This window comes from Ursus arctos, unplaced genomic scaffold (genome assembly GCF_023065955.2).
Source record: "Ursus arctos isolate Adak ecotype North America unplaced genomic scaffold, UrsArc2.0 scaffold_15, whole genome shotgun sequence".
NCBI lineage: Eukaryota > Metazoa > Chordata > Mammalia > Carnivora > Ursidae > Ursus > Ursus arctos.
In genome coordinates, this window is record NW_026622819.1 from 12,657,603 (window position 1) to 12,684,481 (window position 26,879).

Genomic DNA, 26,879 nt, shown 5'->3' on the forward strand with positions numbered 1-26,879 from the left:
CCTTTTTCTGACATTTTGTATACTCATGCACAGTGTAAACACACAAACCTCGTAACCCCGATATGAATACACAATGCTCTTTGTTCCCTATTTTGATTATGTAGCCAGACCAAACTCTAAAGAGAGGTAATTATAAACCTTTTGTGGATTTTGTGGCAAAAACAGAGGTTCCTTGTTATGATTAAGTATTAGGTCGATTATAGTTGTGATGGGTTGCTTCTAATTTTATTTTAGGTCTTTACACAATTCAAATTGTATTTCCAGGGATAAAGGACAGCTCTGGTCAAAGCTCAAAATTCGTTCCAGGAGTGTAAGATACAAAATAGAAAGAGTTTCATTAATAACTGCATGTTCAATAGCTTGCACTTTAATCTTGGTCAAGATGTTTCTACATTTTTCCCTAAGAAAACAAAATCTTTATTTCATAACTATTTTACTGTATTTATGTGGATTATTTTTAGTAATTAAAAAAAAAGTATGTCGTTTATTTAACATTACTGGCCAAAGAAGAATGTTAAGTACAAATATCATTTCTTCATGGCTTGTGCTACTCTGTGCTCTCTCTGCTTGTAATAATCAATCAGCTCTATTATTTCCTAAGGCTCTTGACATGGCCAAAAGAGCCAAATTGACCATTTTGTAAAATGCTGTTTTAATCTTATTTGCCTGATCCATGAAACAACATGAAGCAATTTTCTAGCTATAAACCATGTTTTTTTGTTGTTTATAATGACCTGAAATTAATTCCAAAACAATAAAATATTGAAGTTTATCATTAAAATCTAAGATTAAGGTTCCATTTTCATGTTATATTCCCTTTTGAACCATTTTAAGAGGTTGGATCTTCTTCTCAACCAAAAAAAGGACTAATTTATTGTTTGGAGGCCAGCCTGCAAATAATCTGACCTAGGATAAGGAATTTCTTTTAAGATAGTTCCTATTGAGTGACCCAAAACAATTTCTACTTCAAGGCTTCTATCTGGTCAACCTCTGAAGAATGAATCTGAAAATGTTTTGTCATCATTGGTAATCTTTGCTTTTACTAACTTAATAGGTATTTTGAAACAAAATGAACAAATGTAAGAACAAAAATTTTTGAGGAAAACTCAAGCCAGCAACCTGTAATATAATGTCAGAGTGTTAACATTTGCTGGTAAAAATGAAGTATTTTGAGTTCCAATCTAAACTTATGAAGGGAGGCGAGGTTGTCCACCTCTGAAAGCAATAAATTCTCAGTAAGTGTTGGGGAAGTTAAAGGAAGAATTCAGCGGGCAGGATGGAGGGGATGAGCCCTGAGTTACCTCCCACTCCACTTGTGCCCCCATCCCCACGCTGACCTAAGTCACATGGTCAAACCTTAGCTTCCAAGAAGGAACTAGAACTGTAACCTACTGAATGTTTTACATCTTAATATATGAAATATCTTATAAATGATGAACCACAGTCTACCATTTTGTATGCTTTATGACTAAGTGTAAGCCTCAAAATTTGGTTAAAAGGGAAATAAAAGCTCAGGTTGTCCAGAAAAGCAGTCTTAAATAGAAACTAACTCCAAAGTATCAAATGAATACTTCCACCCCTCCGGGTTTCCAGCCTCCACCCCAAGCATATTTTTTTTTTAATGATCTCAGGATTAAGTGGGAGCTTCCAACAGTGATTAATGCCACATGTTATAATTAGCAACTTACTTTTAGATTTATTGTTGTTAAGAGGTATATCCAATAAATAAAAACTTATAGATATCTTCCTAAAGAAGACTGTGACTCAGAAATTATGGACCGAGTGGAATATGGATGAATTGGAAGGTTGACGAAAAGTCCTAATTGTACAGAAAAATATTATGCAGTTGGAGTGGAGAGATTGCCCAGAAATATGTTGGTGTGCTTGAATTCTACTCTGCAGGTAAATTTCCAAAAGATTATTATTAATTGCCTTTTAAATTGAGGGCTCCCTTAAAAAGTATGATTTAACCTTTGAAAAATAAGATAGTCTAAAACTGGAGCCATGAGCCAGCCAAGTTAAGTCCTGCCCCCCAAACCCAGGAGCCCATTGAAAAGCCAGTCTTTGTGCTACTGAGTATTGGGTCTATTCCTTGGGAAGGTCCCACCTTATAGGGTAGCCCTGGAATCTCAAAAAGAGATTATGAACTGGGACTGGTAGAGCCGGGGAACTCCCCATGCAAAATGTATCCCAGGTCAATGCAAGGTGTCGACCCACCAGGCTGTAGTGAGAGCCTCCGCAGGTCAATAAAACAATATTTAAATATACTAATTTCCTTTCATTGTTGCCTTCTTTATTTGCTGTAGAGAAAATAAAATATTTCTCCTCATCATTTCGTCATTTGTTTTCCCAAGCACTTAAAAATGTAATAGGGAAATTGCATTTATGAATCAATATATCTGTAGTACTTAGAACAGTGTCTTGTATATAATGAATGCTTTACACATATTTTTACGTTGAGAGAAATCGTTGTAAAGAATTTAAACAACAGTGGATCATTTTTTCAAATGGCTGAGGAAATTCAGGGATTTGCTTTGCTCTGGGAACATTCTAATTAATTATCGATCTTACACATGTTATAAGTTTACCAGAGTTTTCTCTTTTTTCTCACTTGAAAGTTGGATTTGTGAGCTAGACTAGAGCCCCTTGTGAGGCCTGTTTTCTGCTGTGAACTGAGAATTTATAAATTTCTCTTTACCAGAATCTAAATTCAATACTCTACCACATATTGCATGTTGAAAGATGCAAACATTGGAATTTCATAGCTATTCATGGAGAAATAGGTGCAAGTATTATCTGACAACTGGAGACAGAAAACAATTAAGGCTGCCGTATAAAGTGCAATTTGAAGGTTGAATGGGATGGATTGCAAGGCTTTTCATGAAAATCTATGCGTTTCTTCTCTTGTCAAGACAAGAGCTGGCTCATTTCCCAAGCTTTGCAAAGCTATCCATGAGCTCTCTGGAGAACAGCGTATAAATATCGCTGTCTCTCCTGCACTGTGAAGAAAAAGCCAGTTCTGCTGATTACTATTGATGTGTGAATCAGTTCTAGGGGGGAAAAGTTCCTATTCTATCCTAGGTAACTAAACGTAAACAGAATAAGTCTTACAATTCTGAGCCAATGTAAAAGTGTTACTCTTTTTTATTTATTGTGAGTTTTTATGCTTCAGTGTTATTAGGAGTGAACAGAGAAGTGAGTAATCTACAATAGCAGAGGCATTGGGGGGGAAAAGCACTAAGAATTTGGCTCTGGGGTACTTTAGGTGATGTGTGCTGCAAGAGACTGTTTTTATGCGTGCATGGGTCTTTCTAAATATCTGTGAGTAGAAGACTGTCATTAAGCTGAGTGTGTGTACTAATTCAGTATGAATTAAGTGGAGGGACAAAGGAAAAGGATCTAAAAATGAAATGTTGATAAAGGACAGAGATGCTCCAACTTCTTCCTCAATCGGAAGCACCTGGTTCCTCCAAGCAGTTCCTATTAATACTTCCAACAGCAACCGAAAGAAAACTGAAAGGGATCTGTGATAGGACCAAGCAAAGAACACTCCTTGTGGTGCACTAATTGAATGATTTCTGAATGATTCGCTGAATCCAGGTAAGACTCTGGAATCACTTAGAGATGAGTGAGACCCCTCCTGGCCTCATGATGCTCACAGTCCAGTGGCAGAGAGACACTGTGTGAAAAGGGATACAATAAGATGTATTTGAATTCAAGGGAAACACTCGAAGTAGCTAATCACTTAGTCTGGGTGGATCTGGAAAGGTAGACAGAGAAGCTGACTTCCCACCTGGGACTGGAGGTATGACTAAGAATCTACATTTAGTCTGGGGGGATAGAACTTCTGGCCTCCTACACAGTCTAAAAAATGGGACTTTATTCCCTGAGTAGTGCCTAGTATAATGTCTGACACTTGGGAAGCAGTCAATAAAAAAGTGTGGAAAGAAGTGTGGAGGTTTCCTGGAGGTGTGGTTCCAAAGTACCACACACCACGTGGATTAAAAGAGCAGAATTTATTTCCCCACAGTTCTACCATCTGAAAGTTGGAAAACAAGGTGTTAGCATGGAGGAGGGTCCAACCTTGCCTTTTTCAGCTTCTGGTGCCCCTAGACGTTTATTGGCTTATGACAGCATCACTCCAATCTCTGCCACCATCTTTACGCTGCCATCTTACCTCTGTGTCCATGTGTTTCTGTCTTCTCTCCCTGCGTCTTTGTTTCCTCTTCTTATAAAGACACTGAATCATACTGGATTAGGGACCACTGTAATCGAGTATGACCTCATCTTAACTTGAGTCCATCTTCAAAGACCCCACTTCCGAATAAGGTCACATTCACCCATACCAGGAATTAGGAGTTCAACATATCTTGTCAGGGACACAACTCATCCCACAACAGAAGGAATGAATCATTCAAGGTTTTGGTGCAGGAGGTTGAATCATATTTTAGAAGGCTAACTCGAAATGCAAGGCAGAGGCTATGAGAGCAGTGGGGAATCAGGAATCTCAGGTAAGGAATTGTTGAGAGGAGACAGAGATGTTGAAAACTTCAAGGGGGGTGGTAACCATGGAGACAGAGAAAAAGGACTGTTAGCTCCATAAGTTAATCAACTGGTTAGATATGAGTAGGATTCAAGATCATTCCCAAGTTTCTAGCTTAGGAGGCTGACTTGACAAGTAGTGGTACCATTAACAGCAACACAGAATATAAGAGAAGAAGGCTCTTCTCTGCAAAAGACATTAGTGTGTTCAGCCTCGTGTGTGTTGTACTGAAGGAATACCCAGGACACTTTCAGGGAATGGGCTAGGAGCGATAGTGCTGTCCACTAGCACTCTTGGTTTTTTTAAGATTTTATTTATTTATTTATTTGAGAGAGAGAAAGAGCATGAGTGGAGGGAGGGACAGAGGGAGAGAGACAAGCAGACTCCCTGCTGAGCGGGGAGCCCGATGCGGGGCTCGATCCCACAACTTTGGGATCATGAGCTGAGCTGAAGGCAGACGCTTAACTGACTGAGCCACCCCGGCGTCTCCACTGGTACTCCTTACCGTGAGATTGTTCTGTATCTGTGCTGTCCAGTACGGTAGCCTCTGGCCACATGTTGCTAGTGAGCTCCCGAAATGTGCACCCACGGAGCTGAATTTTTAGTTTAATTTTAACAAATTTAATTTACGTAGTCACATGTGGATAGGGCTATCATATTAGGTAGCACTGGTCTGGCAGGTATTTAGATATATGTGTTTAATATTTGAAAGAGACACACAGCATGGTCTAGACTGGAAATTGAGTTTTGGGAGTCATTAGCCGACGGGCAATTGCTGAAGCCATGTGAGTTCCCACCCCCCAACTCAGGGGAGGCCAGATGCTAAAAGAGAAGAGTAAGGAATGAAACCCTTGAGCAATATCAATATATGCGTGGTACAACCACAGAAGAGGGTGAGCAAACAGCACATGAGAAGTAGAAAGGAAAAGTGGAAGAGAGAATGGTATTGCAAAAGCCAGAGGAGAAATTTTAATGGGACAGCAGGTTTACCATGTCATACGAAACAGATTTTACTGAATAAACTATGAGAAAAGAATTTCAAAATTACAGTATTCCTTTGACAATAAATGCAATGACCATATTTTGCTCAGCAAGAGTTAAGTATATTGTATGCTGGAGACATGGATTTTTATTTTTATTTTCCCCCCTTTCAGCCCCACATCTCAAAGGTTTATGGAAGCAACAACATTAACATGGGACTATGGATACCAGAGAATCCAAAATAATAAGCCTCTGAAAACATAGCTCCATAGCAGGAGGGCCCAGAATTTCGTCCCCATGAAGTCCTCCATTGAAAATGTGTGCTTTGGGGGGCACCTGGGTGGCTCAGTCATTAAGTGTCCACCTTCGGCTCAGGGCGTGATCCCGGCGTCCTGGGATCGAGCCCCACATCAGGCTCCTCTGCTGGGAGCCTGCTTCTTCCTCTCCCACTCCCCCTGCTTGTGTTCCCTCTCTCGCTGGCTGTCTCTCTCTCTCCGTCAAATAAATAAATAAAATCTTAAAAAAAAAAAAAAGAGAATGTGTAATTTTTGTAAGATGACTCTACTGATAACAATACCAGTTTTCATAGACTCCACCTAATTACTCTATAAAGTGAGTGGAATTACTTCCAGTTTACAAAAGAGGAGGCTGGCGGCTTGTGTAGCTCCAGCTGCTTGCCTCAGATGGTGCACGTGGCGCGTACCAGAGCGGCACAGGAGTGCATGCTCCTCCGCCTTCGATGCTCTTGGGGACCTTAGCAGTGTTTCCTAAACAAGACATTACAGATGCTGTCGTGGTGTTTGCTGATGTCCCCTTACCACCTGTACTGCTATTCACTTAATATCTTCAAAAGTGACTTTAAATTATTGTTTAAAAACCAAATACTTGAAAGGCCAGCATCACAAATAGATGATAATTTTTAAACTATGATGAACAATAAAAAATGTAATTAAATCAATGTTATGAAATACTGCTGCTTGTCAAAGATTTTGCATCTGAAACCTGCTTTCTTTTTATTAAGAAGGAAGATGAACAAATGTTTAAAGAGATTCTCGATACACGCCCTACGATAAGGAGAATATCCCCTCACCTTTCGAAAAGGATGGTGTCTAACGGCAGTGGTACCCTCTCAGGGATGAAGCATCCTATTTTCCGTTAAAGAATAAGTAGTATAAGGTCACCTTTTGCTATTTGACAGATAAGAAAAAAGGAAGGCTCTATGATGTTGTCATTTCAACCTAGAATAAAACCGTAAGGAGGCTGATGAATTATAATCCAGGGCTGTCCCATAGTTTCTTTTTTTTTTTTTAAAGATTTTATTTATTTATTCGACAGAGATAGAGACAGCCAGCGAGAGAGGGAACACAAGCAGGGGGAGTGGGAGAGGAAGAAGCAGGCTCATAGCGGAAGAGCCTGATGTGGGGCTCGATCCCGGAACGCCGGGATCATGCCCTGAGCCGAAGGCAGACGCTTAAGGACCGAGCCACCCAGGTGCCCCTGTCCCATAGTTTCTGAGGCCACCTGTGCTGGCATAACTTTCCTAAGACATCCTTTGTACATACTGGTGTTGCAGACAAAATCAAACTGCACTGTAGATTCAAAGATGCCATTCTGGACATTTCGCTGATTATGTTTATGGTTTTGAGAACAATGTGGCTTCAAAGCTTCCTTAGCAGTATGACTCTTCCCTTAAAAAAAAAAAAGGAGAGAAAAGAGAAAAAAAACCTCAAACAGAATCCATGCTTAGCTCAGTTTAGAGTCAAAAACTGAATGCACCAGGAACTGGTGTTCTAGCATAAATACGGAGCTGGGCCTTTCACTAAACCATACGCCCTGTAGGAGGGGAGCCTCATCACCCCCGGTCAAGACTTTGAGGATCCATCACCATAACTCTATCCGCATGGGGCTGGTCCACGTGACTAACAAGGCAGGTTTTTGTTCTTGGACAGAAGGGTTAGCCATAAACTGATCTGGGGGTCGGTGGGAGGGGAGGGGGTGCCACCTTCTGGACGACAATCCTAGCAAGAATCTTTGGGTCCCAGAGGTAACTTTCTCCAGGTAGAATGCAAGATCAACGTTGTCTCTATAAATTTCCACTTTATACAACCAATACCTTAACTAAGTACTAGGGTGTGTATATTATGTGAACCACATTAAAAGAAAATATTTTGAAATAAAACAAGAAGAAAAAAGATCCCTCAGATTGTATTTTTTTTCCACTGGCGAGGTTTTATAGATCTATTTTTTTAAGCTTGAGTTTAAGCTAAGAAAAGAAACCTTGCTTTTTATGGCAAGAGTTCTTGAGTAGAAAGACAATTTATAATGGAAAGCATCTTGCAGAAAAGTTTTGGTAATCAGAGAGGGAAAATTCAGAGTAGCTTTGTAAATTTTGACTTTGAAAGGCCAATATAATGTAAATATGACTTCCTAGAGTGTAAACAGCAGTGGTTTGAAAATAAAAACTTGTGCAAAACAGGCAGCTATCTAGTTGGAAGAAAATGTGTCTAATAAGCATGGGTGTCTGAGATGCCTTGAATTTTTTTGGTAATGTACTATAATTACTAAAGATGTAAAATTTCCAGGACTTTTGAAACCATGAGAAAACAAGTTTATTGGGTTTTTGTTCCCCCCTCCCAGCTATACTTTTTGGTATCCTTTACATATTTAAAGTAACCTAAGAACATTAAACTTATTATTCTCACATAAATTACATATTTGGAAATGTTTTAAATTATTAATGGAGCCACAGTGCTGAAATTTTAAGGCATCCACCATCTCTTAATTTAGTCAACAGATGAAAATATCAGTATAAAATGGTGTGATTATTTATTTGCCTCAGGATCTCCATTGTAGCAAACAAAATTTACACCATTTTGAGAAAATCCAAAAGCTTACCAAAAATATTGCTTAATTCAAATGTTTTCCACCACTGGGAGATTCTGTGTCATTGTTTTTACCTTGGACTTCCGAAAACTGACTTTTGCTCCGGACAGACTAACTTTTCTATCCCTTACCATCCTGGGCTTTGTGTGATTTGAGCACACTCTCAAGAATCATTTTCCCTCTCCCTAAAGGATATAAGAAATTGGAGAGGGGCACCTGGGTGGCACAGTGGTTAAGCGTCTGCCTTCGGCTCAGGGCGTGATCGAGCCCCACATCAGGCTCCTCTGCTGGGAGCCTGCTTCTTCCTCTCCCACTCCCCCTGCTTGTGTTCCCTCTCTCACTGGCTGTCTCTGTCTCTGTCAAATAAATAAATAAAATCTTAAAAAAAAAAAAAAAAAGAAATTGGAGAGGTCAGATTCTTTGCTGCAGAGGTAATTTAATGGGACTGTGGTATAGAAAGGAGGTGGGCTAGGAACATTTGCTTTATAATCTAGTCAAATGCAAAAGCTCCTCCCTTCCTAGACCCCACTGGGCACTTAACCAGCAGTAATAGTGTGTGTTAAATGAGCCAATGAAAGAATGAATCATCACTTTCTTTTCTGCCTATAAATCTGTAATCCTAGAATGTGCAGCAGCCCAACCTACTGAATTTTAGGACCCAACGTCTGTCCCTGTGTACTCCTTGTGGTCCATTCTGTATATCTTCCAGTAGACGTCGGTGCTGTGTGTTTTTTATTTATTTCAGTCTTTTGGATAGATCCACCTTCCCAATGTCATTAAGAGACACAGGTTACAAAATACACATCTCATTGCAAAAACACATGCTCATTTCTTTAAATTCTCCCATTCTGCCTTCATGACACTTACATATGTTCTTTTCCATCTTTAGTAGTCTTACCTATTCATAATGGACAACCGCTTCTCTAATTCTTACATCTGAAATTAACCAGACATGTCCTTTTTGCAGATTTTATAATTTTTCCTCTTATAGCTATGTCTGTCTGCCCTTCCCTCCATTCAGCCTTCCACCCTACCACAGATTAATTCACTGAGTCCACCTTTAACAGATTTCATTATCAATTTATGTATTTATTTTTGAAAAAAGTGTGTCCAAAGAATGTCTGCAGGGAAAACAGTCGTCTTGGTAAGTTGAAAAAGCTACTTGCCTTGGAGGAGGTTGGGAAGATGGCAGAGTAGGAGGACCCTATGCTCACCTTGTCGCACAGATACAACTAGCTAGCTCTCACATCAGTGTAAGAAACCCAGAAAATGACTTGAAGACCAGCAGAACGAACTGCAGAACTGGAGGTAGCGAAGAGGACACACTGGAGAGGGTAGGAAGGGCAGAGTTGCAGTCAGAGAGGCTGTGGGGAGCAAAAGGGACCACACCATCTGTTGGGGGGAGGGAGTCACGGGTGCAGAGAAGGGAGAGAAACAGAGTGTCATGGGGGAAGACAAATCCCCATAACATTGGCTTTGAAAGCAAGAGGAGCCCGAATTTTGAATTTCGTGAGTTCTTACGACCAGCAGGACTTCATGCCTGGAATTTTAAATATCAGCAGGCTCCGTTCTGGGAGAGCCTGGAAGGCAAGCGGAAGCTGAGTCCCCATCCTTAAAGAGACAGCATGACAAACAGCCCACAGAAGTACCGGGTAGAAGCAGCAGTTTGCATAAAGCCTGGGACATACAGGAAGGAAAGTAGTTTACTCATTTTGGAGCATATCCTGGAGGGGCAGGGACCACTGAGGGAGTTCTCCAGGACCAAAGGAGCTGGCAGGTGCCATTTCCCTCCTCTGCCCCCCCCCCCAGCATAAACACACAGCCACCTGTGGGAACCAGCGGCACTGACATTCACTACCTAACTTGTTTACGCGAAGCCCCTCTCCACAGTGCTTCCTTGGATCTACCCTTTCCAGTCTTGCTTGCCTCAGTCCTGGAGCTGTGGGCCCCCTCTCCCAGAAGACCGGCACAACCTTGCCAACGTTGTGTCTCTTGACTGGTATGATTTGCCAAGCCTGAGTCCCAGTGGCCATGGGTCTCATTTCCCTGGCGGACTGGCATGCACCTTTTTAAAACTGCACTCCCCACCCTGGCCAGGGACCAAACCCTGCCCACAACAGGAAAAGAGATCCTCTGTGGACTACTGGACCTAAGGAAAAAGCAGCCAGGATACAACAGCCGAGCACACACGACACACATAGGGGACAGCTGCTGAAGCACCAGGTTGTGGTGAACAGAGGACGCTGCATGGCTGGGCACTCCAGGATCTCTTCTTCATAAGGCCACTACTTTCAACAGCAGGAGATATAGCTGACTTTTTAACACAAAGAAACAGACATAGAGAGTTAGACAAAATCAGGAGATGGAGGAGGCTGTCCCAAATAAAAGAACAGGATAAAACCACAGCAAGAGACCTAAGCAAAACGGTGATAAGTAATGTGCTTGATAGAGAATTTAAAGTAATGATCATAAAGATACTTGAGAAAAGAGTGGAGGACATCAGTGAGATCCTTAACAAAGAGATAAAAAAAGAACCAATCAGAGATGAAGAACACAATAATGAAATTAAAAATACACTTGATGGAATAAATAGGAGACCAGAAGAAGACGAATGAATTAGTGACCTGGAAGACAGAATAATGAAAAGTAATTAAGCTGAGCAGGTGAGAGAAGAAAAAGTATACAAGATGAGAACAGACCTAGGGAACTTAGCAACTCCCTCAAGCATAATAACATTCACATTATAAGGATCCCAGAGGAAGAGAAAAAAGGGGGCAGAAAATTTACTTAAAGAAATATAGCTGAAAACTTCTCTAATATGGGGAAGGAAACAGATATCCAGACCCAGGAGACACAGAAACCCCCTAGCAAAATCAACCCAAGGAGGTCCATCCCAAGACACATATAATTAAAATGGCAAAAAGCAGTGATACAGGGAGAATTTTAAAAGCTGCAAAAGAAAAGAAAATAGTTACAAACAAGGAAAACCCCATAAGGCTATGAGTGGGTTTCTCAGCAGAAACTTTGCAGGCCAGAAAGGAGTTGCATGATATATTCAAAATGCTAAAAGGAAAAAAATTTGTAGCCAAGAATGCTCTATCCAGCAAGCCTATCATTCAGAATAGGAGAGATAGTTTCTCTGAAAAACAAACGCTAAAAGAGTTCATGACCGTTAAACCAGCCCTACAATAAAGGCTAAAGGAGAGACTCTTTGAGTGAAAAGCAAAGACCATAAGTAAGAGTAAGAAAAGTAGGAAACCCACAAAAGCAGTAAAAACAAGTATATCTGTAAAAATCAGTCAAGAGATCCACAGAATAAAAGGATATAAGATATGATCCCATCTACCTCATATGGGTGGGGAGGAATAAAGAATGGGTTCAAACGTAAGTGGCCATCAACTTAATATAGACCGCTATGTGCAGGAGATGTCATATACAAACCTAATGGTAACCACAAATCAAAAACCAGTAATAGATATGCAAAAAATAAAGGAATCCGAGTCGATCACTAAAGAAAGGCAGCAAGCCACAAAAGAGAGCAAGAGAAGAATCCGAGAACTACAGAAACAACCACAAACAAGTACCAAATGGCGATAAATACAAATCTATCAGCAAGTACTTTAAATGTAAATGGACTAAACTCCAAACAAAAGATATAGGGCGTCAGAATGGATTTAAAAACAAAACAGAACAAAACAAGACCCATCCATATGCTGCCTGCGAGAGACTCATTTCACACCTAGACACATGCAGATTGAAAGTGAGCGGATGGGGAAACATTTATCATGCAAACGGATGTGAAAAGAAAGCAGAGATAGCAATACTTACATTGGACAAAATAGACTTTAAAACAAAGAGTGTAACAAGAGACAAAGAAGGACACCTTAATAATGAAGGAGACAATCTAACAAGAAGATAAAACAATTGTAAAATACTAATGCATCCAACAGCTCTCAGGATTGTCTTATAAGGGCAGTAATCCCATTTATGAGGGTTCTACTCTCATGACCTAATCACCTCCCAAAGGCCTCACCTCCTCATACTATGATCTTGGGGGTTGGGATTTCCACATGAACTTGAGAGGGATACAAACATTTAGACCATCGCATTACTCGTTGCTCTTTATTACTAATTTAATCATCAGGTGCTATTTATCCAATCATGACAAATCATACCGTTTCAGAAAGTCTCTGAGGGTTCTTGACCTGCATAACTAGGAAGGATCCAGAGATCCCTAGTGTACATTCTGGCAAAAGAGACATCCAGCTCTCCTGGTGGAAATCCCCAGGCTCCCCTGCTTGTCTCCTCATGTGAGTGAACAGGGCCGCACAATCAGGAATCACTCCGGAGAACTGTGCTGCTAAGCTCTAGAAAAGGCAGGGAAGAGCTATGACTAGCTCCTGAATCCTCTCCAGGACAGAATGTTCCCCACAGATGTGCGAGGCTGCCATCTCTCTCTGAGTGTGAATTCCGTTACCACTCGGGTATGAGTGTTGGCAAAGAAAAAAGCGGAATGTGTTACTAACAGCACAGCAGTTCTGGTCAATCTGGATGCGGTCCCGTTCTCTCCCTCAGTGCAGGGAGCTTGAAAGAGCGAAGAAAAGTGAATCAGTTATAGATGCAAGTTTAGGAATCCTGATTCCCAACCACAAGCCTCTTCATCCCACAGGGGCATAACTCAAGATGTGCGGGTCTCCGCAGAGCACCGTGAAGTGTCTTCTCCTTCAAGATGAATAGAACGTAGGCAGACAGGAGAGAGATTCCAGAGCCCTCACAACCAGGAAAATGTCAGAGCCGAAAGCCTGAGATTGCCTTCCCCTCCTGGCCCTAAATGAGCTCTTCACCTGCCTAAGAAAAATGCTCACTTCGGAGGCAATTCTCAGAGTTCCCATCATGATGAAGGTTACTACCACAGTAGCTTGGATGGCAGTTTTGAAATCCCTGATTGGTTTACATGTAATATTTTCCTTTAAGATTTACTATTTATTTTAGCTGATTACAAAAGAGAGATGTACACATTTCTTTTCTTAGGAATGATTTAAAACATAGTGCGTATACCCTTTGGGATGGAGAAGTACATGCCAAGCTAGAAATAATTGTTTTTTAAACATTATAAGTATTTCTTTACAATTCAAGAAATTCACATGCCCCTACCGCGTACCGTAAACCGTGTCAGGTGCTGCCAGGACACAAATAAGAAAAGGATTTAATCCTCGTCTCAAAGGAGTTGTTAGTGTAATGAAGGTGTATCTGTCATCTGTTGCCCAGTAATGCTGTGTAAAAAATCACCCCAAGCTCAGAGTTCTAGCTCACACATCTGTGGTTCACCTGGGCATCGGGTGACACCCCACCTCCACCCCACGCTGGGCTTGGCTGAGCTTGGCTCTGAGCTGCAGGTTTCAGCCAGTTCTGTATTCCCCATGGGCCTCGCAGCACCCTAAGATCAGTGGACTAGCCAGGCATGTTCTCACTGGGCACATCACGCAGCCTAATATTCACTGGCCCAAGCAAGTCACGTAGCCAAGCCCAACATCAGTGGATGGAGCAAATCTACTGTCCCTCGGAGGGACTGCAGAGTCACCTGACAAAGATACGTGGATATAGGGAGAGATGCAAAATTGAGAAAAATAATACTGTCAGGCACATTCGGGAAAGATAAATTCACAATTGCCTAATAACAAAGAACGGGGATTTCAATAGGGAAGGCATTAATTATATCTCAAAGACATTAAGAAAATATTCTTAGAGGAGGTGGCATTTGCATGTAGCGTTTATATTTCAAGGGGCGGACAATGTGAGGGGCGGGGGGGAAACAGTAATTCAAGGATGATCCAGGAGCAAAGTCATAGACATGTGTAGGACATTTTCAGTGTTAGGTTATAAAGAAGTAAATTGAAAGAAAATATTTTAAGAGTAGAACAAGTACACCAGGAGGAAAACTACAAATGGACACTCATCATGGAGACCCCAGTGTCGGAAGTTCTTGTGTCGTATGTTATTACCAGAAGTTCTTTGAAAAAAAAAATGAACGTTTGAAAATTCCCAAAGTATGAAATGTGGAAAAGCACACAAGGATAGAATTTTTGTTTAAGACTTTAGAGCTGTAATAAGAGCTGGAAATGACTTAGAAATCACCTAGCCCAGCTCACTTTTTTCTTTTTTTCACAGATTAAGAAACTTGTGTTTGGGGGATAAATTCCTTCTCTCTCTTTCTCTCTCTTTCTCTCACTGTGTGTGTGTGTGTGTGTGTGTGTGTGTGTGTGTGTGTGTGAAAAATACAAACATATTTAGAGAGAAAAATATCATCTTAAATCTATCCATCTATATATGTAGAGTATACAATAAATAAATATATTTGTATAGAAAATAGATTATTTCATATCGATATCAAGATGAGGGGTATGGGGGCGCCTGGGTGGCACAGCGGTTGGGCGTCTGCCTTCGGCTCAGGGCGTGATCCCGGCGTTATGGGATCGAGCCCCACATCAGGCTCCTCCACTAGGAGCCTGCTTCTTCCTCTTCCACTCCCCCTGCTTGTGTTCCCTCTCTCGCTGGCTGTCTCTATCTCTGTCAACTAAATAAATAAATAAAATCTTTAAAAAAAAAAAAAAAGATGAGGGGTATGAAACGAGCAGACTTCTTAAAGTGGTATTCTAAAGAATTCTTAATCCCTCCAAAACTGAAAAACCACTTGTATCCTCACTAAGTGGTCTTTCTGGTTTCAAGGAATAGAATACGAGTCACGTCATTCAAATACAAAAGGCAGAGTTGTTAATAAGGAAGAAAAATATATATTACCACCGATAGTCAAGGCCTGGAAACACCTCTGAAGTGCCGGGTGTACTGGTGGAAGTGGGGTGGCTCCGCACACCCCAGACTGCAGTCGGAGTTTGGGGTACGGTTATCAAAAGATGGGGGACTGGACACTAGGGGGCAGGCCAGGGCAAAGACAGCAAATGCTCTCTATGGCCCTCTGCCAGTCTTCCTCTCTTCTGAAACTCATCCCTTCACTGGTAAATGGAAGGTGATTACCTGTCTAACCAAATTGTAATTAGAAAAGGGAAAGAGTGTGTGTTCACAATATGTGAGATTTCTTCCCAGAATAGACACAATGAAGCTTTGAGGCTGTGCCCTTTAGATGACCACTGTTAATGGAGATCAGAAGGCAGCCAGCTACGGCCCGCAGGTCAAATCCAGCTGGTCTGTTTTGTAAAACAAGTTTTATGGGAACAGCCGCCCCTGGTTGTTTACGTATTGTTTGTGGCAGCTTTTGCTCTACGATGGCAGGGTGGACCAGTGGCCCCGGAGACGGGGCCCATGTGGCCTGCGCTGCCTCAAACATTACGTATCTGGCCCTTCACAGACGAGGTTGCCCACCCCTCCTGCAGAGAGGCCTCTTTCTGGAGTGGGTGACATTCGCCTGTGCTTCTGCTTCCGGTGACGGATTCAGCCGGGGGTCTGTCCAGGAGGGATATCCGTGGACTGCGCGTCCCTCGTTGGCCCCTTCCCTGGGCTCCTTTTAACCCTTTGCTCTCTGTCCTTTGCCAGACTCCGACCTGAGCATGCGCACACTGAGCACGCCCAGCCCCGCGCTGATATGTCCCCCGAACCTGCCCGGATTTCAGAATGGAAGGGGCTCGTCCACCTCCTCGTCCTCCATCACCGGGGAGACGGTGGCCATGGTCCACTCCCCGCCCCCGACCCGCCTCACCCACCCGCTCATCCGGCTCGCCTCCCGCCCGCAGAAGGAGCAGGCCAGCATCGAGCGCCTGCCGGACCAGTGCATGGTGCAGATCTTCTCCTTCCTGCCCACCAACCAGCTGTGCCGCTGCGCGCGCGTGTGCCGCCGCTGGTACAACCTGGCCTGGGACCCGCGGCTCTGGAGGACTATCCGCCTGACGGGCGAGACCATCCACGTGGACCGCGCCCTCAAGGTGCTGACCCGCAGACTCTGCCAGGACACACCCAACGTGTGTCTCATGCTGGAAACCGTCACTGTCAGCGGCTGCAGGCGGCTCACGGACCGAGGGCTTTACACCATTGCCCAGTGCTGCCCCGAACTGCGGCGACTGGAGGTTTCCGGCTGTTACAATATCTCCAACGAGGCGGTCTTCGACGTGGTGTCCCTCTGCCCCAACCTGGAGCACCTGGACGTGTCAGGTAAATGGCAGCTGATCCCCCCCCCCCAATCCGAGGGGCCCTCCAGGGCACCCTCCCAAAGCAGTAGAGGACATCGCCACCTGGAGCAGGTCCCCTCCCCCTCCTTGATAGCGTTAGAGATGGAGGGTGGGTGGTAAGGACGCTGACTCTTCCAGAGAGAGGCTGTCTCTATGTAATCACGACCCCAGAGGCCAGAGGTGTCCCTTCCATCACACAAGGCCAACTTCTTAAAGGCACTCGAGTCACCTTTTGTCTGGCAGGTAAGGTCGTGTGACTTTTAAACCCGTCCTTCCTCCCCATGGCTGTCACTGAATTTCACAGCAGCCACAGAGAATGGGAACCAAATATCTAACCCAAACACAGGTGGTTTAGACGCGGCCCTTTAGGTCCGTTGGTTATTGTTTCGTGGAAGCCAGAGCTGTGTCTAAGCTGATCCTATGTTTTGGGCCCTGCTCACGATTGCTTGTCATTTTGCAGACCCTGGGGAAAATCCATCGTGGCCAAGTGTCTCCTTCTGTTTCACCCCCACTCTCCTCACCCTTGGGTTGATTTTGGATTTTTTTTTTTTTTAAGCAAAATTCTCTATTACATCGTGCAGGGTTAAGGCCCATCAAGTGGAGCCTTTCGATCTTTTTAAAATTGAAGGACATCCCAGCATGGCTGCTTTGCTTGAAAACCTCTCTCAGGCAGGAAGAATCAAAACCCAGACTCATACTTTGGCGCCAGACATGGACCCAGCCAGGCTAGCAGCCTTTCTTTATCTCCTCCACTGCCCAGTCAAAAGACCAACATTTGAGAGGCCGAAATGTGTGAGATGCATCAGGGAGTTAAAGAAATGAACAGCATGAGCCGCAGCCTCAGGGATGGTCAGGGAGGGGTCAAGAAGTAAAAACCACTGTGACGGGCGAATAAACAGAATTTGGGATTTACAAGCGTCTGAGGTAAATGATACCCTCCCACAAAATCCGAAGTCGAAGTCCGCTCTCTGAGCTCGCTCTCTCTTTCAAAAGCCGACATCTGAAAATATTTCAGATGACAGTCAATTATTTTTCACAGATTCTTTCCCTTGCTGGAAAGCAACTCGTTTCTCCCCCTGCGCCCCCTCAGCTGGCTTCAGGACAAAACCATAGTAACCGTACGTTCAGTTAGTCCTGAGCAGCTGCTGGCATAAAGAGGCAGGAAACAAAGAGGTTTTCTTACATTTTTCCTCCAAGGAATTCTGGAAACAGAACGCATTGTGATGTGGTGGGGACTAGTTTCAAAACTCTGTGATTTGGGACAGTTCACAGCTTTCTCTAGATGTGTTTCCTCTTCAGTTAAAAAAAAAAAAAAAGCAAGGAATTGGCTTAACATTCTAAGATTCTGAGCATCGTGGGCCTTTAGACACCTCATTTCCTTGTCTTTTCGAAAATCAGATGAGAGAATGACTGGTTCTTGGAGTCCCCATCTTTGTTACAGGAGCCCCCTGAGCACCGTCAGTACAGGGTGCAAGTACCGCGCCCGTTCTGTTGGAGTCCTTTGGAAATTCAGAAAAGTAGAAACCACCTTGGGAATGGAAATTCCTGGGCCTCTAGCCTGAGTGCATGGATGGAACTAGGCCCCTTTGACGAACCATTCTGTAAGCCTGATGCCCTTCGTCTATATCCCCCTAATCTGCAGAGCCTCATGTATTTGTGGTTTTCTCACACGCCTCTCAGTGACCCGCAGTGATCTGTGTAGACACTGTGTACGCAAGGGAATCGCTAACTCACTGAGTTAAGAGCACAGGATTCCAGCTGGGGGGGGGGGGGGGGGTTTCCAAATGGTTCTGAGGGAATCCGGGAACGTTAGGTTGATACTGGGAGAAGCCAGAGAGCCGGCAGAGGCGAAATCAAGGTTCTGAATCAAGGAAAACAAGGTTCCCCTTTGGTTTTCAAGCTGGCCTTCTCACTGGCAGGAAATTCAACTTTGGAAGATTCGACGCTGGTCTAGAGCTTAATTCCCCCAGAGGATGTGAGACTGCTTCTCTTGTCCCTGGTACGCTCACCCTGAAAGCTGTCTTTGCAAGTCTTTGAAACTTACTATAACTAGTTCGAAGGCAGGAGAAGACCGATGCCTCAGTGCAAACAGTCAAGCAGAGAACAAATTCTCCATTCGTCCACCTTTTGGTCTAGTCAGGCCTCATCTGACTGCATGATGGCAATCCACACTGGGCAGGGCCGTCTGCTTTCTTGGGTCCCTGATTCAGATGTTAATCTTACCTAGAAACAGATTCACAGGTACCCCCAGAAATGTGTAGCCAAATGTCTTGGCACCTCGTCATCGACTCAAGCTGACACATAAAATTAAATATCATAATTAATAATATCTTGAAACATCAATGAAAATGGTAAAGCCGACCAGTTTTCAGAGTATAAAATATTGTAAATATCGCAAAGGAAATTGCCTCAAAGGGTCCTCCTACACGCAGACACCTGGAGTCCTCCAATAATGAGAGGAGGTGGTACCGAAGAACATTTTTGTGAAAGCAGGACCAAATCTGGAATTAATTGAAGAAACCCCACAGATATGTTCAGCCTAGCTTGTTCATTTCCTCTGAGGAATATCCGTACTCCTTACCCTGAGTATTAGGGCAGGCCTGATAATCTGATCCCAATGGACCATTCCTATCTCAGTTCCCATTAAATGCTTTCAGAAACTCTGCATTCCACCCTATGGCCACTCCTCACAACTCCTTTGCTCCCATGCTTTCTTGGGTCTCATCTTTGCTCATGCTCTCACCTTACTGCCTGATCTCCATATTAGGTAACCAAATTGCTTCTCTCTTTCAAGAATCCTCTTATAGATACTCACCACTTCCAAGACTCCTGATTCCTCAGTATCTAAATGTTCACTTCATGCTGACACATCTACAGTAAATCTCTCATGCAATTCATCAATTGCATGCTACATCCTGGTCATTTCTTACCTCCTCTAATTGAAGCCTTGGATTAGAAAACTTTCCCTAGTCTGGCTGTATGACGCTCATAATCTCATTCAGTCTGAATTGCCTCATTTTTAAGAAATGAAGGTGTAATGGGATGATTTCTAAGGTTCTCCGGCATCTCTGTAATGTATGAATGCATGAAATAACCACAGATCTTACCTACTGAGCCATGGACCAATTTATTTTCTTTTCAATCCAAACCTAACCAATCTGCAAGAATTAAGGCTGAGGATTGAATTAAAATTATTAATCTAAAATAATACAAGCAGATCAAAATAGCATCTTTACCAAACTGAGCTTAACCGGTATTTCATTAAATTGGGGACTCGGTTTCAAAAACAAGGCACATGTTTCCCTGAATCAAATATAATATCCTTCCTGGAGTGCATTAGATTTTACTAGATATTAAAAAAAAATAAGAAACCGAAACTAAGAGTTGAAGAACAAAGTTTGTCATCTGATCTTGAAAAACAAAGTGCCTTCACAGGCATCACAGATGGGCAGCCACTACTGTGGACATAGAAATTCAGTATAAGCAGGATTACAGTCACTCTAAAAAAAAGGAAATGCAAAACAAAGGAAGATTTCAAAGCTAAAGGTGAGGGGTACCAACCACCTTCTGCAGAACCACGAAGGCTATTGCACAGAGCAGAGCAGACAGCCAGCCTCCGACGAGTCACACCTTTGCTCTCCAGCATTGGATTGTATGCTTTGCTCTTTCCTGAAATTCTTTGACTTGGTAGCACTTGGCTTTTGAACCTCATTATTCCCAGGACCTGAATTTTATAAGAGTTTCCTGGGCAGCCTGCCAGGAGGTGGGAGGAACGTTCCCATTAGCACTATAACGTCGCCCTTGGGAGCCTTGGATATTGCTGGAGCAGCCAGGGCACGGAGGTGCCCGGGGTGAAGCACCTGGCTTTGGAACTGCAAGAAGGACTCGGGAAGAGCACAGAGAAAATGAAAAACACAGATACAGTTTATGTAGTGGGATGAAATATATATACATATACAGTTATTTATATTCTATATTGACATATTTTTATATTTATATACTAAAAATATGCTGTACATATTTTATGTAGTAATAGCAAGTGAACTGAAATATACATTGAAATGAGGGTTTCATATATAAGTATATATAACATATAATGTATATAATGTATCGTTGATATACACATTCCTAGGGGAAGAATGGCTAGAAACGGTGTTTAGAGAGATAGCTGAAGATATCTTCCAGTCATCTGAAGAAGGATAGAGTATTAAAGGGTTCTAGATCTCAAGAACAAAAAAAAATCTTCCTAAGCATTAATTTCTTTATCAGTAAAATGGATTAAAAATCAGGTAAGTCAATGTTCATTAAAGCATTCTGTAAACTTCATCATTCAATACAAATAAAAGGCATTTTCATTAAGTATAAAACAGACAACTGAAGTATAAATTTACATCAGCCATGGCCAAAGTCCTGAGGACATTTAAATGTTGGAATTTAGATTATCCTGAGTGGGGCAAAATTAGCTCCAGATCAAGGTCCACAAATATTTCCTAGAGGCTTATAGAGGCTTTAAGGGCCAGGAGGTGAAAGTGTATGTATTTGTACTTACATAGAGGGAGAAACTCCTCCTTCCCCCCCCCCATTTGACTGGGGTGGGCCTCCCGCATGCTGGGCATGCTTTATGCTTAATTGCCATCTGCTGGAGGCACTTTTTGGTATGAACGCACTGGCCTGAGGGGAAAGGTCTGGCTGATGTGTGGGAAGAGGAGGGTAGTGTTATGGACTGAATGTTCGTGTCTCCCCAAAATCCCTATGTTGAAACCCTCGCCATCAGTGTGATGGTATTTGGGAATTTGTTAGATTTAGGTGAGGTCATAAGGTGAGCCCCTATGATGGGGTTAGTACCCTTATAACAGAGACCAGAGAACTTGCTCTCCTTCTCTCCATGATGTGGGAACACAGTAAGAAGGCAGCTGTCTGCAAGAGCATTCTCACCAGAAGCCAGGAAGTGAATTGGCTGGCGCCTTGATCTTCAACTTCTCAGCCTCCAAACTGTGAGAAATAGATGTTTGTTGTTTAAAAATAAATAAAACGGGGGCGCCTGGGTGGCACAGCGGTTAAGCGTCTGCCTTCGGCTCAGGGCGTGATCCCGGCGTTATGGGATCAAGCCCCACGTCAGGCTCCTCCACTATGAGCCTGCTTCTTCCTCTCCCACTCCCCCTGCTTGTGTTCCCTCTCTCGCTGGCTGTCTCTATCTCTGTCTAATAAATAAAAATAAAATCTTAAAAAATAATAATAATAATAATAAATAAAACGAATTATCCTACCTGATCTTCCTACAGAAGACTCTATTCACTCTATCATTCACTCGTTCGTTCATTCAACAGATGCTTAGTGAACATCAGCTCTGAACCAGGGATGAGGGATACAGCCGTGAACGGCCTGGAGTCCCTTTCCTCAGGAGTCTACCTTCCAGAGTGAGGACAGCAAATGCTTAAGTGAACAAATCAATGTATCATGCCACAAAAAGATAAAGAGTGATAAAAAGAAATGGGAGTCAAGCAGGGGACACCGGTTCATACAGGGTGATTGGGAAGAATTGTCCAATAAGTTGACGTGTGCTCAGAGACCTCAGAAAGTGCGGATGGCCCTCGGGGCTACCCGGGGAAGCCCTGTCCAGTGCACAGACGTTGAGGCAGGAGGGCAGCTGAGCTGTCTGGGAACCAGCAAGGAGGCCAGTGGGGTCAGAGAAGTGCGGTAAGAGATGAAGTCAAAGAGAGCAGGGATGCAGGTCCTCGAAGGCCCCCTTAGACTTCAAGGAGTGGCACTCACAGGCTTTGACCAAAGTGACATGATTAGAGTTTTATTTTCCAGAATCTCTCCAGCAGCTCTCAGAACAGATGGTTGGGAGTAAAGGCAGGACAGGGAGACTGAGGGGCTAGAGCAATCATCCAGATGACACAGTTGTTCTTCCTTGACCGAAGAGTTGAACGAAGTCTCCAGGTGGCCATCTCAGGTTAGATTAATAATTACAAGTCTTTCCCCTGGAGTTTTCCAAGTATTTCTGTACCCTTTCTTTCACTGCGTTGTCATGATACCCCTACAGTACAAGCACCCCAGCTATTCTTGCTCATTGCATAGGCCAGAGAAGTTAAGCCTCCCGCCTGAGGCCCTGAGAAGTAGACCTGAACCAGGTGTGACTCCCAAATGCTCTTTCTGCCAAACCAAGGTCATGGCCAAGCCTTCTCTAGCATGATCTTACCTCTTTGACCACACAGCTACCACACCTTTACAGGGAGAGAACCAGCCCTTACTGAGCTTCCGGAACTTCCTGGGCCTGGGCAAGATATTTACAAGCGTTGTCTCCTTTATTCTTCACAGCGACCTTGCAGGGAACGTGATCATCCCCATTTTAAGACAAACGAAGGCCTCAGAAGGATTGATTTGCCCAATGTCAGGCAGTTAGTGATGGATGTGGAATTGGAGCTGCGTTGTTTCTGATTCAAAAGCTCAGGGAGCCTCATAAACCCAAATGACCAAAGCAGTTAAACGATCAGATGAGCACGGAGAACCCAAGAGGGCAGGGGTAACATCGGGACCACGTCCGCGGGTGGAGCGGGGGGTGGGGGGGGAGTAGGAATTTGCTAGGGCACCCCTCGGGCGGGGCACTCCCCCCCCCCCATTCTCGAAGGTTCTCTGAGCGTGTGTTCTGTCTCTCTGTGTAGGGTGCTCCAAAGTGACCTGCATCAGCTTGACCCGGGAGGCCTCCATTAAACTGTCCCCCTTGCATGGCAAACAGATTTCCATCCGCTACCTGGACATGACGGACTGCTTCGTGCTGGAGGACGAAGGGCTGCACACGATCGCGGCGCACTGCACGCAGCTGACCCACCTGTACCTGCGCCGCTGCGTGCGCCTCACCGACGAGGGCCTGCGCTACCTGATGATCTACTGCACGTCCATCAAGGAGCTGAGCGTCAGCGACTGCCGCTTCGTCAGCGACTTCGGCCTGCGGGAGATCGCCAAGCTGGAGGCGCGCCTGCGGTACCTCAGCATCGCGCACTGCGGCCGGGTCACCGACGTGGGCATCCGCTACGTGGCCAAGTACTGCAGCAAGCTGCGCTACCTCAACGCGAGGGGCTGCGAGGGCATCACGGACCACGGCGTGGAGTACCTCGCCAAGAACTGCACCAAACTCAAGTCCCTGGACATCGGCAAGTGCCCGCTCGTCTCCGACACGGGCCTCGAGTGCCTGGCCCTGAACTGCTTCAACCTCAAGCGGCTCAGCCTCAAGTCCTGCGAGAGCATCACGGGCCAGGGCCTGCAGATCGTGGCGGCCAACTGCTTCGACCTCCAGATGCTCAACGTGCAGGACTGCGAGGTGTCCGTGGAGGCCCTGCGGTTCGTGAAGCGCCACTGCAAGCGCTGCGTCATCGAGCACACCAACCCCGCCTTCTTCTGAAGGGGCGGCGCATGCGCGCGGACAGAGCGCTGCGCTTCCGAAAGCGGCGGATGGGAGCCCCGACCCCCACGCCCCCACCCGCTCGGAGCAGCCCTTGCTTCCTGGAAGGTTCTTAGGGATCTGGCTTTTCTGTTTCCTTAGTGCCGTGGGCAACAGGGGTCAAGGAGAGGAAGGGGGAGGGACGGGGGGGGGGGGGCGACAAGTGGCTGTGCCGGTAAACTGGGTTTTTTTGGGTCCGGTGATCTGTAGGCAGTTTCTCTTCTCCCAAAAGAGGTACCTCCGCAAGCCCATGGCAGTGTGTTTAAGAACGCCTCTTTCTCTCTCTGCTCCTGGCAGCATCCCAGGCTTCTGCGCGCACACACCCTGTCCCCACGGCCGCCCACCCCCAGCCCACAGCCCCTCCCTGGCCAACAGCGACCACACACCCAATGATGCTCTCCAGACCTCCTCCTCTTTAAACTGCTTGATTGGCCTAAGCCGTACTCATCAGCCCCTCGCCCAAGCTAATTCTTGGTAAATACATGTCCTAGCACCTGGTATATACAAAGTGCTTCCAGCCCTTTTCTAAAGAATCATTTGTGGCAAGCAGCACTGTGCAGGAGGAGCCCTGCGCTCTGCCACGCCAGAGCTGCGTGACCTTGGGCAAGTCACGTGCCCTCTCTGGGCTTCGGCTTCCCGCACTGAGTCAGAGGCCATCCAGCTCGAGGATCCGCTTCATACCCATTTTAGAATTTCGGGAACGGAGATTGCCAGTAAGCAACAGCACCTCGACGTACAGCATACGAGGCATCTACCTCTTCCAAGAGTATTGGTTCTGGGCGGGCTGTCAGGAGATTGGGAAGTGCCAGCGTGAATGTCCCCTATGTCCTTCACTCCAATCTGATTGTCACCCCAACCCTGTTTCTTTTGGTGGGTGAGTCTCTTGGGCAGCTACTCCTGCCCGGCTAGGTGGGTGGTTCCTGTGACCAGTGCTTCCCGCCACCCTACCCCACACCATCTTAGGGAGGCCATGGATTTCCCACTCCCAGCACAGCCCACCGCCCCAGTTAAGCTGATCTTGCTGAGTGTTTTCAAATAGGAAGAACGACCCTCACCAGTTTTAATTAACAAGGGAGGCCCAAGAGAGCACATGTCTTGGAGGGGTTTTCCATCCTTTCTCAGAGCACATGTGGCAGGCAGCAGACACGTCTGCCCTGCAGCTGGCAGGAGCAGACGTGGTGGTTCTTCCTCATTCCGATCACATTTCCACTTTTCTCATCTATTTATTTCTCTGTGCATCCAGACTGCATCACGTGAAGCCTGTCGGGCTTAAGTCATGAGTGTTTCACGGCACAGATTGCCACCTCGTGTGCCTTCTCCCGTGGCTAGCTGCATGTTCTCTGTCAAAGAGCACACAGCAGACTTTCAGGTGTTCAAAGACCGCTCACTCGAAAATGTCAGGCCAATGGAAGAGGGAGCACATTGATCACACTTAGGCACTGGCCTGCGAGCCAGGCCCTTGGAATAGAACATGAAAATCCTTGCCAAGTATGCATTTTAAATGGCCCTGTTTGGATGGGAATCCACTTGCTAGCCTCACTCACGTGAAATCAGGATGCCAGAAGAAAGTCCACTGTTCATTTTCATGAAATTGAGTTGCCTTTTGTTAATAAACACATGACTTTTCCCACCTTGTTCTCTAGGCACACCTCTCCTTCCTCGCTGTCCAAACAGTCATCCACTGCTTTCTCAAAGGGCCCATCACCCAAACGCAGAACCTCTGCAGCTCCAAGCCAAGTAGGTGGAATTGGTCGCAGATCAAGCTCACACACAACTCGACAACTGCACTCCCACTGTAGGCTTCCTGCGTTTCTTTGTCTTATGTCGGGAAGGAGGAGATAGAGTGAGGTGGCGTCTGCCCAGGAGGTTTCTTTCCTGCATCATTTGACATATGACCTCCTCTCCAGTCAACATCGTCAACAGCTTAACGTGTAAGCACGACTATGTGCCATGGGGGAAAGTGAATTGCTTGGCTGGGGAGAGTGTCTAGTGATAGTCACAGGGTTTAGAGCCATGAAAGAGGTCGAAGGTAGCTTTCGCATGCTCTGTGACTTGTGACCGTGTGTAACATTTCGGGAGTTGAGACTCACAAGGATTGTCCCTAACCCTTGGCACTACTGGGGTCTTTCAAGTGGTAAATTTACATACTCCGGGAATGAGAAGAGAGATCCAAAATGGCGCCCTGAACCAAAAAAGGGATATCCCATTACACATACCTTTATCACCACCACCTGACCACTTCGTCTAAACTGTCTTCCACACATGAAACAAAGCTGACTTTCACACTCGTTGCCCAGCACAGGCTGTCTCTCCCCATCTCTCCCTTTGCCCCGGTCTTCTCTCCAGCCACTCTGCCCCCACTAGGGATATGAATCTATGGCAGAGGTCACTGGGGAAACAGCTCAGCAGATTTTTAGAGACCAAGCAAAAGGCCTCACTAGGAAATTTATCTGTTTTAAAACATTGCTTCCTTCCTGCCTCTGCGAAATTGAATGCTCATTGTTTTTTTTTTTTTATTTCTAATGTTCAATCACTGCGTGCTGTATGACTCTAGAAAGCCTTAATTTACTACCACCAAGAAATAAAGCAATATGTTGGTAATCGGGTTAAGTCTCATTTCATACGCTGGCCAGAGGAGCATGGTGTTCAGATGGGGACACTCAAGGGCGATCAAGAAACTTATCTTCTGCTGAAGTAGAGCGCAAGTCGGGTCACTGCAGCTCTTGTGCCTTTAAAGTTCCATCCATGATTTTGTCGTTTCTCTTGGCTTGGTGACTTTGGCTGAAAATTAGCAGGAGAGCGAAAAATCATTACCTTCACAGTTTAGGTCAGGTCTCCAATTCCTTAACCCGAA

General features: G+C 44.7%; 1 protein-coding gene across 1 annotated transcript in view; it reads left to right on the forward strand.

Annotated features, from left to right (window-relative positions):
- FBXL7 (F-box and leucine rich repeat protein 7) overlaps positions 1-26,626 on the forward strand; it is a 375,066-nt gene extending 348,440 nt beyond the window's left edge. Inside the window, exons 3-4 of the mRNA XM_026506713.4 lie at positions 15,956-16,567; positions 23,250-26,626. Coding sequence (XP_026362498.2) covers positions 15,956-16,567; positions 23,250-23,986 — 1,349 coding nt within the window. The 3' untranslated portion in view covers positions 23,987-26,626. The remainder of the gene's footprint in view (positions 1-15,955; positions 16,568-23,249) is intronic.
- The last annotated feature ends 253 nt before the right edge of the window (positions 26,627-26,879 follow it).